Here is a 15950-nt window from a genome sequence, read left to right as displayed (position 1 = left end):
AAACAAAGCACACAGCACAGCAGTCGACAGATAAGTTAGAAATAGAAATGAGTCTGGTATTCACAATTTTGAACAGTGTGGTGAATTACCTTTTGCAGTTCATTTCATCTTTCTCTGTTGTTAAAAGAAATGAGTAAACAATGTTTTCCAGAAATTTGGTGCACAGGTGTTTACTCCATAGGTATTTCCTCCTCCTTCATATATCTGTGATATGTGTAACACTGAGTGTCAAATGCAGTTCTTACAGGATACAGTGTCCATGAAGAAATTGGTAAAGAAGCTTTACAGGTCTCTTTCAATCTAAAAAGATTTATTTACTGTCTGGCCAAAACTCACATGTAAGTACAAAAAATTGGAAGACCGGAAGTTACAACATGGTAGTTTGCAGAAATAGTGCAGCTAGTATAGGAATGCATCAAAATACACAACTGTATGTAGAACAATGAGTAATATTTGAAAGTCACAATATTATACATTATTTCATGCTGAAATCACATATGGAAAATACACAGCAATGTTTGTATTCCTTCTGGGTCCCAGCCAGAGAGAAATATATACATGTATATTAGATATGACACACTGCACCAAACAGTTTTTATAACTCTTTGTGACATTCAATTACTGTGATGTGAATAGTGAGCAGGTAGGATATATCAGACAAAATATTTCTTCCGAACTAAAATCTTCCATCACTAGCCTACAGAGATGAATTGTGCTTAACACTTAGTTTTAGTGAACAGATCATTGATATCACAATTCAGTCCAGATTTCATTCAAATACAATATAAATGCATCAGGTTGGATTCTTGTAGGAATTCATGTTGAACACAGTCAGTCTTATGAAGAGGCTTCTGAATGCAATTTAAACTGCATCCCAACTTTTGATGATGATTAGCAAAATTCCATGTATCATGATTGTTGAAGGATTTGGTGAACCTTCTTGTCTTTTCATTGTGGTCCTCATTTGGTTTTGTGATTTCAGTCTGATATTTATTCTACAGTGACTGATTTTGCGAGATTTCTTGGACAGTCAACATTGCACCCACGCAAAACAGCTATATGGTATGACAGCAGTTGCATAGGAATAACTGTCAAGATCCCCTGAAGAAAGAAATACACACACACATTAATTACTGGCTACTACTGTCTGTTCATCTAGATGGTGAACTTGCTCTTATTACACACGTTACAATTTAAATGTTTCTGAGCAGTATGATCAGTTAATTTTATATACAGTTGTAAAATAATTACCTGCAGACAATCCACAGTGCGAGGAACTTCAATTACCCTTGACGCAAAGCTTTGTGTCTCCTTGTCACCCTTCTCACATATAACAATAGGTCGGCCTTCTCTTGCCGTTACTTGCTGAAGAGCATTCATGCACTTCTGTAAATCCATAAAGCAGAGTGAACAGAATATTACAAATTTAATCAAATCTGTTATAGTAGAAAGATGCTAATAAGTACAAATTTTATTTGTGGACTTGTAAAGAATTTTGTGATCTGTATTTAATGACAAACATGAGTGCTGATGCTCACAGAATGTACATCTCCAAGCTAGATTATGCTCAATTGTGAAATTTTATTCTGTATTTGTACTCATATCATGTTTTATATCCTATATTGGGTTTTGATTTCAGTATTAAGAACTGACAGCTGACAATATGAGTGGCAGAATATAAACAAATTACTGTTGTGTTTTTACGTGTATGTACTGTGTGGTGTGGACACAGTTTCTGCTTGTTTCAAGTATGGAATAGTGGCTTTATTTTTATGCATTTGTGCATCTTTGCATTTATCAAATTTGCTTAAAAATGACATGATAGCAGTTGCAATAAATAAATTTGACAGCTGTCCCCCTGCTCGCAAGTTAGAACTACTTGATTAAAAAGCAAAAAACAGAAACACTTTTGATATTACACAAAATTTGCCAGATAATGACTCTGCACTGGCCTATATTATTGTGGCAGCAAATAAGTGTTATGAAGGACTGAGGGACACAGTGAGTCTCCACTGCCAAAAACACAATTTGCATCTCCAGAGGATATTATGTTACATGATACCCATGATTTTTGTGTTATATCATACTATAACTGATTTGAGTTTTTCCGCTTGACATCAATGTATCAAAAGTTAACAGAAGAAAGTAGAACAGGTACTTGGCTACCCTACCCCACTGCCATCAACAGGCATTTATCATTTCATTTTTGTTCAGCTTGCTTCAACCCCTGCCTCTCCATATTTTGTGTGACAATTTTTCATTTTGTAGTTTTCTCCTTCACCAAACATTTCTGCACCTCCGTTACGTATGTATGTCTTCTTTAAATTCGAGTTTATCTTGCTTTTTATCCCTGATTATAATGATTTCTGACTACTTTTCTTTACAATTTACGATATGAAAGAGCCTAGTAGTGTTAATATTTGGATGATTTCTATTTGTGCCTAACTTGGGTACCACCCACAAACAGAAATTTTTTATTTTTTTATTTATTTATTTTTTTAAATATACATTTCTCCTGTTTTTGTCTTGTAAGAGCTATAAGCAAATGAAGAGGACCCTTTGTGTTCCTCCTTATAATGACTTGTTACAGTATTGTATTCACTCATATTTAAAATTGAGATTTAATGTAAAATGCAGACTGAGTTTAAAATGATTCAAGTATACTATTGTTATTTGTTTTCCCTCAGTTTTCATTACATCTTTCAGTTATGTAACTGTTTGAACGGTAATTTACAGGACCAGTAAAAATCACAATCACAAAATATGTGAGTAGTTAAACACTGATGTAACTGGTACTTCATCTGTTATTGATCTCTGCCTTGAAGTGTATTTTAACAGTGAAATTAATAAATTTTTGATAATATATTGTAATTGAATGTATAAAAAATCTACTCACCAAGCGGCAGCAGGACAACACGCGTATTAAAAAAAAAAAGTCTTACTTATGCAGGTGTGGTATTCCAATATAGTTGGAGAACCTCTGCAATGTTCTTTATACGTGAATTGTCTTGCCACCACTGGGTGCGTAGAGTTTTTTGTGTGTCTAATTACATTTGGACATTATTTTGTAATTTATATTCAAACAATGTGTTAATGTATCGCATAGTCTCAGTAGATGCACACATTAAAATTGTGATCTGTCTCTAGTAGTACTGACTGACATATTTAAGATGAAAACACATTCTGTGAGCTCTGAACTCAATATCTAATATGCATTTTTTATTTCTACTTATGTTTTAGCTGTTCTTAGTGAGCAAAATACTAATATTCAACTTACAACGTATACAGGATCCCTCATAACAATCATTATGACAGGCATCTGTTTATCAACCAGGGCAAGTGGTCCATGTTTCAATTCTCCTGCCATGATCCCTTCACTGTGCATGTAAGTCAGTTCCTTCACTTTCTGTTACAAATGAAAACATTCAAATCACAATCATGAAATAAAAATGTTGGAGGGGGGGGGGGGGGGGAAGGCGAAAGTGCGGGGCAGGACACTTCACTGAAGATAAGAGCTATAAATTACGAAGATGTTTTATAGTTAAGTTTTTCCATGAGAAACATTTAACAACATGGGAAGAATTAATGCCATTATTTGTACTGTATCCATATATTATAATAAAAATAGCAATGCTCTTTATGAAGTTTACATAATGAGCTCCTCAAATATCATGTTGATTTTTTGTGCAGGGTCCACACCTACAGTAAACATTTGAAATGTTAAAACAATTCTTCCATCTTTGCCTGTTTCTTCTTTTGTTTTGTTCGTGAATCTTTCTCTATTTCTATCAAGAGGGAAATTCAACACAGAAAACTAGTAAATTATGAGGCAGAATTGCTGCCAGTGCATACCTTCAGGATGTAAAATAGTGTAGTACTGCCAGTAACACATATAAAAGTAAAAAAACATGGCACTATCCTAACTTTAGGAATTGTGAGTTCCTTCCACGTAGTGTAATATCAAGTACAAACTAACATTGTGTTGTTGTTGTTGTTGTGGTCTTCAGTCCTGAGACTGGTTTGATGCAGCTCTCCATGCTTGTGTTAACAGTGAAGAAATTGAAAAATACATTTCATAAAGAACATCCACTGGTGACATCACTGCCCACTGCAAGACTGAACTGCCTACATAGCCTTGGTCACTCACACATGTCTGTGCAGTGGCACTTGTCTCTGAGGTAGTTTGTTCGAGTCCTGGTAGTAGATGAAATTTTTGTTGCTAGTATTTTGCCAGTGAGGGGAGGAGAAGTGGTAGTGTAAAGTTTCTAATCACCACAACTTGCACCAATATCTTGGATTAAATTCCAGACCTCTTCGGAGTGTATAATGAAGTGAACATGTGACGCTGTTGAGAGCTGTATGGCCATCCGAGGGGGACATTTAGTACGGTGGCCCACTTGGTGCAATTCAAGAGGACTAGACCTTGTAGTGGCATCATGTTTCACTCATCATCATCATCATCATCATCATCATCATCATCATCAAACACAGACATTATACTATACATGTATCCATTTCATTCATCCACACTCTGTTGTTGTTGTTGTTGTTGTTGTGGTCTTCAGTCCTGAGACTGGTTTGATGCAGCTCTCCATGCTACCCTATCCTGTGCAAGTTTCTTCATCTCCCAGTACCTACTGCAACCTACATCCTTCTGAATCTGCTTAGTGTATTCATCTCTTGGTCTCCCTCTACGATTTTTACCCTCCACACTGCCCTCCAATGCTAAATTTGTGATCCCTTGATGCCTCAGAACATGTCCTACCAACCGGTCCCTTCTTCTCGTCAAGTTGTGCCACAAACTCCTCTTCTCCCCAATTCTATTCAATACCTCCTCATTACTTATGTGATCTACCCATCTAATCTTCAGCATTCTTCTGTAGCAATCCACACTCTATAAACATAAAATACTGGTTGGAATATCGACTATATTATGAAAAGGTAGATCACTACTCACTGTAAAGTTGCACATTGAGTTGCAAACAGTCACAACGAAAAGACTTTTACAAAATTAAAATATATGGTTCCATACATCCTTTCAGGTGTCAAACATACATGATGTGTATATGCAAAATGAGGTAATGAATGAAAACTTTTACCAAGGCCAGGATTCGAACCCATGTCTCCTGCTCACTAAGCAGATGAGCTAACCACTATGCTACCCTGTCACAGTGACTTTGTTTGCACAACTGTGTGGACCACCCTTGCATGCCTCCCTCCTCAATCCAAATTCCCATTCATGCTCAAGTCCCCTTGGTATTTCCCCTAAACTTCATCAGCATTACAGAGGCTCTCCAATTGTATTGGAATATCACCTCAGCAGCATGTAACAAAATTGGGTTCCTGCATGAAACCCAGACGTAGGTGCCTTTATCAAATACAGCTATACATTTCCAGAGACGTTTTAAAGTCTCAAATATCTATGATTTATACATGCAGACTGAAGTGGCAAATGAAAATTTGTACCTAGACCTGGATTCGAACCCAGGTCTCCTGGAACCACATAGTTTCATTTGATTAAAGTGCCTATGCCTGAGTTTCAGGCACAATCCCCTGTTGTGTCTTGTATTCCAGTACAGCAGGAGAGCCTCTACAATGCTGTTAGAGTTTAGCGGGAATACCAAGTGGGCTGAGGCATCAATGGGAATTTGGATTTAGGAGGGGGCATGCTGGGGCAGTCGGTGCAGCTGCGCAAAGTCACCGTTTCAGGGTGGCATAGTGGTGAGCGCATCTACATAGTGAGGAGGATGCCCAGGTTTGAATCCCAGCCTTGATACACATTTTCATTAGTTGCTTCATTCTGCATATGTACATCATAGACTATTACGCATTTGAGCTTTTGGACAAAGCCTTCTTCAGAAAGGAAAACACACAGATTCATACAAGCAAGCACAGCTCATGCACACATGACTACTATCTTCAGTCACTCTGACCAGAATGCAACTATGTCACATCAAATGGATGCAGCAATCCTGAGTAGGGTGGGAATGGGAGAAGGATAGCAGGGTGCAAGAGGGGGAGAGAAATAAATCCTGCCTGCTGGAGCATGCAGGCACTAGATGGTGAAAGGAGAAGTCTGGCAGGTGCAGTTTCAGGAGGCCGTGGGGGAAATTGAAATAAAGCATGTTATATTCAACCACATGTGATGCCACGGAGTGGTCCATTTTGCTCTTGGCCACAGTTTGGATGCCATACTTCATCCGCTTGGACTTCTTTTTCTACGTCTTTTTCTTTTATCCAATTCCTCTCACAACTTAACACCTTCATCTGCCCATTTCCTAGTCATTTACCACTTCCCTAATTCCATTCCTGCCATAATGGATCCTTGCTACCTTTCACTGGATCCCATCCCTCCTTTCACAGTGACCTTCACCTTTTCAAATTCTGCCAGTCCCTGTCTCTCACAAACCTGTACTGCAAAAACATATCTACATGGCACAGGCACCCCAGAACCACCTCTGCAAGATACTGGTACTGTGTAGTCTCCACTACACACAGAACATCCCTGCAATTGAAACCCTTGCACTCCAGTAACTGGAAGAGGCATTCCAGACACTCTCTTCATCAGTTATCCAGCCTACTGACATCCTACTGCCTCCTAGGGGCACCACTATCCAGCTACTATCCTACCTACAGTGTTCCTTCTCGTCAGCCTATCATAGCAACCAGAACCTGCCTAGCTGTTGTTTTCAACTTGCCACATCCTCAAAACTCCATACCAACATTCCAGTAAATCCAGGGCCAAAACAATCCCAGAACACTGTTATTAATTTTCCACCAAAGTCCTCAGCTCAACAGAAGTTCCAGTCCTATCCAAAGGCTTCACCTTCAGCCCTACTCCCAAAGTTAACCATTGTAGACTTATCAAAGATGTACTGTCCTTCTCCCAGACTTCTTTGCCACCAATCCCTCCAACCAAAGCCAGCATAATTCCAACATTGAGCGTTGTCTTCTAAATGTTCCCCAGAAGTCCACCAACCCAAAAATCCTGGACAGCCCACTGTACCTTCTTATTGTGTTCCCACTGAAAGAATTTTGGCCTCCATCCAATCACCCAAAACTAGCCTCCCACACCAAAGATACCAACCACTTCCTTTACTGACTCTCCACCATCCCCATCCCTTTACTTCCTAGTTCCCTACTTGTCACTGTTGATGACACTTCCCTCTACACCAACATCCCTCATGCACGTGGTCTTGCCGCTAAACACTGCCTCTCCCGATTTCCTTCAGACTCCAGACTCATTACCTTATTCCGCATACACCTTACTAACTTTATCTTAACACACAACTACTTCTCCTCTGAAGGGCCACGTCACAGCCATGGGCACCCGCATAGCACTTTCCGATGCCAACATGTTTATGGGCCATCTAGAGTAAATCTTCCAAGCCTCCCAAACGTCTGGTCTGGTTCAGGTTCAGTAATGATGTCTTCATAACCTGGACGCATGGCCAAAAAACCCTGTCCTCCTTTCTTCACAACCTCCCCATCTGCTTCAACTGATCCTCGCAGTGCAACTCATCACATAGTGAAGGGATTGAATGGTGGAGAGGTACATTAACATGAACTCAAAACTACTAGACACACAAATAAACACTTGTATGAGCTCAGTTACATTGTCTTCACACTGTGGCCAGACTGGACTATGTTGCCATGTGTTTTTTAGCTCCTAAGAACCAAATTACGTAGGTTGAACTAGTATGTTACATTTCTTGTTTGTGTGCTCTCCCACTCCCTAATGCTTAGACTACACAGTGAGTGGTTATCTTGATTAATTCAACTAATTTCAAGTCAATGACTGAAACATAAAAATCACCCATCAAATTTTAATACAACACTTTTCATTTCAAATTAAATAATATAAATTTGAGAGGCAAATTCATCAGTTATAAGAAGTTTATGAGTGGCAAGATAGTCACTGTTACATATCTTCATCAATACACCCTTACTTTATTGTGCTTCTTCCCATTCAATTCATGTATGGAGCACATGAAGAATGATTGATTGAGCACCTCTGTGCACACTTGAATTAGTCTAATCTTGTCTTCACTATCCCTATGGGAGCTGTGCGCACAGCAGTTTGTAGTACACTTCTAGTTTCATCATTTAAAGCTGTTTCTTAAAACTGTGTAAGTAGACTTTCTATAAGTATCTGCCAGTTCAGATTCTTCAGCATCTATGTGACACTTCCAGACCGGTCAAACAAACAAATGAGCAGTTGTGCTGCCTTTCTCTGTGTCGTACAGTATCCCCTTTTAGTCCCATGAGTCGCATAAGGGTTTTGTAAGCAGTCCCATTCGTAGACTGATGATGACATTTCCCTAGTATTCTACCAACAAACTGAAGTGTAGTTTATCTATAACTGCACCTGTGTGATCATTACATTTCATATACCTACAAATTGTTAAACCCAGGTATTAGCATGAGTTGAAAGATTCAAATTGTGACACAGTCTACATCTCTGTCTTCTTCTGCATACATACATACCACAAGCCACGGCATGGCAGAGGATGTCTTATAGCACTACCAGTCATTTTGTTTCGTGTAGGACTCGCAAATACAGTGAAGGAAAAAAATGTCTGTATATTGATATTGTAGTCATAGCATAATACACTTTTTCATTTTGTGAAGTTCATAACTTTTCATGTCTGAACATTTAAAGCAAGTTTTGAATGTTCACACTTTGAAACATTATCAGTATCTAATTGAACATCTCTGCAACTTTTCTCGGGCATTATTCATAATAGATAACTGCATCATATACAAAAGTCTGAGGTTACTGTTAATATTGTCGGCAGGGGCATTAATATCCATCATAAACAGCAAGAGCCCCAACATACTTCCCTGGGGCACCTGAAGTTCCTTCTACATCTGTTAGAGGCTCTCCAAGGTAATGCTGTGTCCTCCTTACCAATAAATTATTAATCCAGTCACAAATTTCACTTACTACACCATATGATCATACTCTCGATAATAAGCACAGGTGTGGTACTGAGTCAGATTCAGAAACCAAGAAATATTACATTTATCTGACTACCCTGATCCATGGGTTTCAGTATGTCATGTGATAAAAGTAAAATTTGGGTTTCACATGATCAGTGTATTTGGAATCCATACTGGCTGCCATGGAAGAGGTTGTTCTGTTTGAGATAGTTCATTTTGTTAATGCTCAGAATATGTTCTAAGATCCTACAACAAGTTGAAGTCAAGGATGTTGTATAGTAATGTAGTAGATCACTTCTGCTACTCCTTTTGTACCCGGGTGTGACCTGACCTTTCTTGCAACTGCTGAGCATGGTTTTTTGTTTAAACTCTGTTAAGGACTCCACTGGACCATGGAGCTTTTTTCAGTTTTAGTGATTTCAGCTGTTTCTCAATTTGTCACTGATCCTTGCAGTGATATGATAACGAAATTGGGGCAATTCTCATGAATTTTCCTTTGCAAACGAACATTTGAAAATGGAGTTCAGGACTGCATTTGCTTTGCTACCCTGAATTTCAGTTCCTGCCTTGTCCATGAGTGCCTGGACACTAACTTTGGTACCACTAACAGCATTTACATATCATCAGATTGGGCTTTGTGGGAGATCTTTTGATAATATCTGTTACAGTAGTTACTGAAGGCTGCACACATTAATCTAAAAAAATAGGCAATGCAAAAGAGTTCCTTCTGTGGACAAAACAAAGTTAAAGTTAATTCTCCTGTATCGCTTTGCCTCACCTCACCTGATTACATGAATTTTTGTCCCATTCAAACTTTGCATGTGTTTATCCATTTTTCCCATAGTGTTCAATAATATTGTTGTTCCAAAAATTAAAAAAGAGGAATGACAGGAAAAGATCCTTCGAAACACAAAAATGAAGGATGGTATGAGAGATGAAAAGGAAGATAAATATGTAATTTGCATGCTGCAAAAAGAAAAGCTATCTTCCGTAATGTCACTGATCACATAACATAGTGAAATTATGAAAGTAAAGCTAACAAATAACCACTAAACAGCTACAGTACTGTTGAATAATATGGATTTATATTCATGAAAAACTTAATCTCTCTCAGTATAAAGTTTGTAAGTACCTTCAAGGATATAAATTGTCATACACACTGTATTCTGTAACACACTATGTCTCTTTCCTACATGCACGTAGTTTTACAGATAAGATTTTACATTATCTGTTAAAAGATCTGACTAGCATTTATTCAGCTGTGTATTAGTTTCTTATTTTTGCCCAAATATCATTCTCATTAGTAACTCTATACCTAATATTATAGCTGTTGTGTATTGTGGTTCATTTGTACTTACAAGAGCTCCCTCCATACAGGTTGCAAAGTTGTAACCTCGGCCCATAATCAGTAAAGATTTTTGGTGATACAGATCCTTGGCTAACTCCTTCACTTCATCATCGACTTCCAGAACTTCACGAATCTTTTCATCCAGATGTTTCAGTCCCTCAATGATCTGAAAGAATAATTTCTTTCTTAGAACTATGAAATAAAATGGTGTTACGCTAGGCAAAATTATTGCTTCAGTGAGTAACTTGGGCTTGTGCCAGAATGCTCTGTGCGCTTGCTTACTAGATTTTACTTTGATTGCTTATTAGATTTTACTTATGAAAGTAGTCTCACATTTATTTTCTTGCTGTAGTACATTACAATCACCAATAAAGGCTGGGGGAGAAGAATTGTTTGTCTCGTTTTTTATGCGAAAATAATGGTCTCCAGTGACGCTTGGGCAAGAACTGTATAGAAGAGGAACCAAGGTTTTAATTTTAAAAGTATTGATTTCTTTTCCCTTTTCTTATGGAAGAGTTATATGTGTTGTAACTTGAACTGACAAAGCAACTTACTTTCTTAGTTTTTTAATAAGCAGTCATTAGTTTAGATATGCAGTTTCAGTAACTGTACTTATCAAAAAGCCATTAATTAATCTTAGGGTGGTTATGGGTTTCGGGCTCCTCTTATGCAACAAACTATTTTATGTTTATTGAATATCTTCAATAATTTCATAATCGTAATGTAGCATTTCTGGTTTACACATTTCTTGTGTTACTATGACTATGAGCAGTTACAGTAAAAGTGTAATCATGCACTGTACACCAGAATACATAAACAGATTAGTGAAAAATAATTTTGTAAAGTGCAAGTGAAACTTGTAAATCGTGTGTTCTGTCATAAATGAAATACACTATTCACTATTTGTACTGAAGCTGACACTGTACTTCAGCCCCAGCTACATCAAAATTGCAGTTTTCTTACTAACATATGACACTTTCAGAACTAAAACATTGTGCAAATAATGTATGGGTTGAGAGAGGAAGAGGAGTGGGAAATATGAGGAAACTAGCATAACCTTTGAAAGAACAGGCTCATTCATTAGGCATTAAACATTTTGTGTCAAAACATATTGAGGAATAACTTCCAAAATTAATCAAATATTATGTGTATACAGTAGACAACAATAACAATATTCATGGTTTGGCATGATGCATAGTTCTGAGTTAGTGAAAAATCTGAGTCAGATTGAGATTTAGGCTATCAGAACTGAATTGCCATTACTGTTATTTGCTGTGAAAAAGATAATTTGTGTTCTGTGAGGCATCTAAGTGTGGTATGCTTTATGTAACTACCAAATGCCTTTGTTTTATTTAACAAGTACATATTATCAAATAAGTAACAGGGAATGATCAAATGATCAACATCGTTGGAGCATTTACATTCAGTATTTCAGAAACACTCATTATGCATCACTGTCTAAGTAAGACATGTCTGCGTTAAGCTTCAGTGTAGTGGCACTGTCTTTTAGTAGATTTTTTTGTAATTTCTGTACCAAGATGATGCATTTGTTAATGTAACGTAATTCACAGTATTAACTTAGCACTTGACCATCCACACATTTACACCTACCTCTGAGCGGCGGGCTTGAAGAGAGATTCTGTCCTCACTGAGCACAAGTGCAAAAAGTACAAGCGATATAAACTGCGATGTATATGCCTTTGTGGATGCTACACCAATCTCAGGGCCAGCATTGATATGCACACCACAATGTGATTCTCGGCAGATAGAACTTCCTACAGTATTAGTTATACCAACTATAAGGGCTCCACGGTTCTTGCAGTATCTGAGAGCCATCAGTGTGTCTGCTGTTTCACCTGTTATGGGAAAAGAAACAAAGTGTTGTTCAGCAAGTTACTTATTCAGGAGAGATTGATTGTAAATTAAAAATTAAACAAATGAAAGTAAATAAAAGGTGAACATAATTCTACTTATGAATAAAAGAAAAACAAATATAAAGCTTTTGCTGCCTGAATTCATTCATTCATTCATTCAAACAATGGGTAATCCAGGATGGAATGTAACAATACGAGAGAAGGAAAGTTGCCAATCACCAAAAATATTAGACAGGCTAAGGACTTGGCACCTAGTTTAAGAGATGCCTGATGGCACAGGATGGATTTCACTTTATGATTTATATTCTTAACCTTCCGTGTTTTATCATTAGGGATAAACAATACTGACGCATGAGTGGAGTATCTGTGCTGGAACCCATCCCCATCAAATATTGTGTGTGTGTGTGTGTGTGTGTGTGTGTGTGTGTGCGTGTGTGTGGGTGGGTGGTTTTTTTTTTTGGGGGGGGGGGGGGGGGGGGGGGGGAACTTAAGTGAGAAATAGAACTTCCAGAATGACATAGAAATGTGTGTAGTCAGTGCAAAAAGGTCAAAGATAGTGCCCAAAAAAATTTGTAAATCAAATAAAGTGAAGGAGTAACAGATTATTCATTAGTTATTGCATAAAGTTACATGCAAACAACAGATAAAATAGGAAGTGCAACAGAGGCAGGAAATTAAGGATGAAAGTTCTTATGCTAAAGCTGTGATCTGAGAAAAGTGGAAGGATAACTGCTATTTTTGCAAATAAAATAACTGGGCCTCAATTACTTCCAACATTGCTCATCAGATAGGTAAGATGATGATAAATTCAGAATTGTCTACTATTAATGAAATACCATTTTGTGACAGTTGTACTTCATAAAATAATGTGCAGAACTTGACATATGACAAAGAAATGTATAAGAAGCTGTGAACAGGATGCAAATGTACACCAGGCATTTAGCCAAGGACTAAAAAAGAGAAGCAAATATGATCAGCAGACAGGAAATTAAATATGCATGGTGGATGCATATGAAACTGAAGGACACTAGACCTCTGACATTTTTTTTGTATGTAAAATTAATTTACCCTTAATTAATTTGAGGAAGAACACTATTTTCTAACATACGTATAATATTAGATTATGTTGACTTATTAATCATTGAGAGAGTTAATGAATGCTGTGTCTGTTGCAATTCTCAAGATAAATATGTCCCTGGGTAGTGCCAAATGGCAAGCACTCACAAAGCTGACCTAGCAGCGACCAAGTTATTGTTTCATGAACCCAAAGTTCCCAAGATGAAGGTACGACAACACGACCTGTTCTCAGCATCATAGTGGAACACTATGTGTTTTCCAGACATCAGTGATCTTGGCATAGCTTCATTGAACATGAAGACAATAGGTACCTGTATTTGTATTTAAAAAGACACAAATAAAAGTAAACGTTTAATAATGAAGCAACCACTGACAAAGAGGTAAAAGGTCATTCAGTTTGAACACAAAACCTCTTGGACTCTGACCACACCTGACCTGTACACATTTCTACAAGTACATGGGAGTTTGCCTGATTTGTTCTCTTATTTTCTTGTGGCATTTAAATAAATTTGTGGAAGTTTAGAAAAAAACTTGGGGATCACCAACAAACACACCTAACAAACATGAATTTGTCAATGATTAGTCATCCCGCTGAAGTTCCATCTGTACATATTACTAAATTAAAGTACCCTGCCAAGTTGTTCTTTCTGTATGTGAAGGCTAATCTCAGAAACTGCTGTATGGAATTTGATACACTTTTCATTAATGGATTGGATTCATGAGGAATGTTTGTGTATGTAATTTACTATCACTATGCCAGACAAGCCACCCAGCCATAGATACTTAGTTCTACCCATACAAAACTAGGGCACGTCACTAGTTTAGCCAAATGAGTTTCAAGCAGTTTATAAAAATTCATGTGAGGTTATCAGTTACCCTCATCTGCCTCCGTACATTCAGAAAGCACTTAAAAGAAATATATGAGCTATCATGAATGTCTAACATTTTTATCTTAGGATATTTGATTCAAACCTTATAATTCCATCAAGGAAGGGTCCTAAACTCAAGATGTCTATGTGATTATCTTATAAGCTATAATATGTTTTATCTGAATTTAACAGGGATGTCATTTGTTGTTGTGATTGATGTACACTGATGACAAAAAAAAAAAAAAATTGCCAAGGAGGAGTTGAGCAACAGAACTAAACGTTGGTAGGCATGTTTCTACATCAGAAAAATGATATCTTGTCAAATTTCGCACCAGTTGCACAAGGGTGGTGTTAGTAGTGCCACCATGAGAATGCAAATCAGGTTTACTTTAATGCACACTGTAACGGTCCTGAGCATTAGTTATTCCTGAGATTGGAAAGGTGAGTTGATGTTAATCAAGAATGCCTTAATGGCATCTTTGTTGCATTAAGCAACACCTTACTGAGTTTGAATGAGACCGCGTAAAAGAGCTATGAGATGCTGGATTTTTTTTTTTCTGCGATATTTCATAATGACATGGCAGGCCTTAGTACATGACTGCTGGCAGCAGCTTTCATGAGAATGTATGGTCGCAAGAAGACTGGGCTCTGGATATGGCCATGTGGCACTGCCGAGACGGGTGACCATCGTGTCCGGTGTATGGCTTTGATGCATTGTACTGCTTCTGCAGCAGCAATAGGAGCAGCAGTCGGTACCACAGTGACACAATGAACTGTTACAAATCAGGTACATCTAGGACAGCTCTGAGCCAGATGCCCTGTAGCATGCATTCCACTCACTCAAACAACCACCATTTGTGACTTCAGTGGTGTGAAGCGAGAGCTCATTGGAGGCCAGGGTGGAGGTCTGTTGTGTTGTCTGCTGAATGCTGGCTCTGTCTTGATGCAGTGCCAGTGATGGCCATGTTGGTTAGGAGGAGGCACATCAGTCTGGTGATTCAACCTGTTGTGCTGCCATTTATAACAGCATTCAAGGGGGTGTTTCCCAATAGGATAACACTCATCCACATACTGCTGTTGTAACCCAACATGATCTACCGAGTGTTGACATGTTGCCTTGGCCTGCTCGATCACCAGATCTGCCTGCAGTCAAGCACGTATGGGACATAATCCAGCTTCATCCACAAGCAGCATTACTGTACCTGTATTGACCAACCAAGTGCAACACGTGTGGAACTCCATACCACAAACTGACATTCGGCACCTGTACAACACAGCACAATGCATGCACATTTGCATGCTTGCATTCAACTTTCTGGCAGTTACACTGGTTATTAATGTACTAGCATTCCACATTTGCAATGGCTATTCTCACACTTACATTAAACTGTGACCTTGCAATGTTAGTCACTTAAATATGTTACCTAGACAAATGTATTCCCATAATTTCATTAATTTACATTAATTAATTTTTGGTGTTGTGATTTTTTTTCTGTTGGAGTATTTTAAAAATTCAGAACAGCAAATTTAGTGAGGACACTAGAGAGTCAACAAAGTCAGCAGGATCATGGAAAGACTTAATAGGTTTCACTCTCGTTTCCAGTTCAGCTACACTGCTGGCCATAAAAATTGCAACACCAGTAAATACTAAATAATAAAGTGTTACTTGTTGTATGTCCAAAAGTGTTACTTGTTCTATGTCCACAGAAGGAAAAATACAAGATTTAATTTTTTGGTGATTTTGGCGGAAACAAGGTGTGAAATTGAATAAAAGGGGTGCCGTTTCTAGCAGCAACAATAGCTCTAACCCAGCAGGGCATTCATTGGGTGAGAAATGTG

At 37.9% G+C, this 15950-nt stretch overlaps 1 protein-coding gene across 1 annotated transcript in view; it reads right to left on the bottom strand.

Moving 5' to 3' along the window:
- Positions 1 to 293: 293 nt before the first annotated feature.
- The window catches only part of LOC124797807 (glutamine--fructose-6-phosphate aminotransferase [isomerizing] 1-like), a 154854-nt gene continuing 139197 nt past the window's right edge, over positions 294 to 15950 (bottom strand). The window contains 5 exon segments of the mRNA XM_047260828.1: positions 294 to 1101; positions 1252 to 1386; positions 3278 to 3406; positions 10302 to 10457; positions 11903 to 12147. Of these exon segments, the coding sequence (XP_047116784.1) occupies positions 991 to 1101; positions 1252 to 1386; positions 3278 to 3406; positions 10302 to 10457; positions 11903 to 12147 (776 nt within the window). The 3' untranslated portion in view covers positions 294 to 990.

This window comes from Schistocerca piceifrons, chromosome 1 (genome assembly GCF_021461385.2).
Source record: "Schistocerca piceifrons isolate TAMUIC-IGC-003096 chromosome 1, iqSchPice1.1, whole genome shotgun sequence".
In the NCBI taxonomy this organism is placed as follows: Eukaryota; Metazoa; Arthropoda; class Insecta; order Orthoptera; family Acrididae; genus Schistocerca; species Schistocerca piceifrons.
The sequence above is the reverse complement of the archived record's forward strand: the minus strand, read 5'-3'. Positions and strand labels throughout refer to the sequence as shown.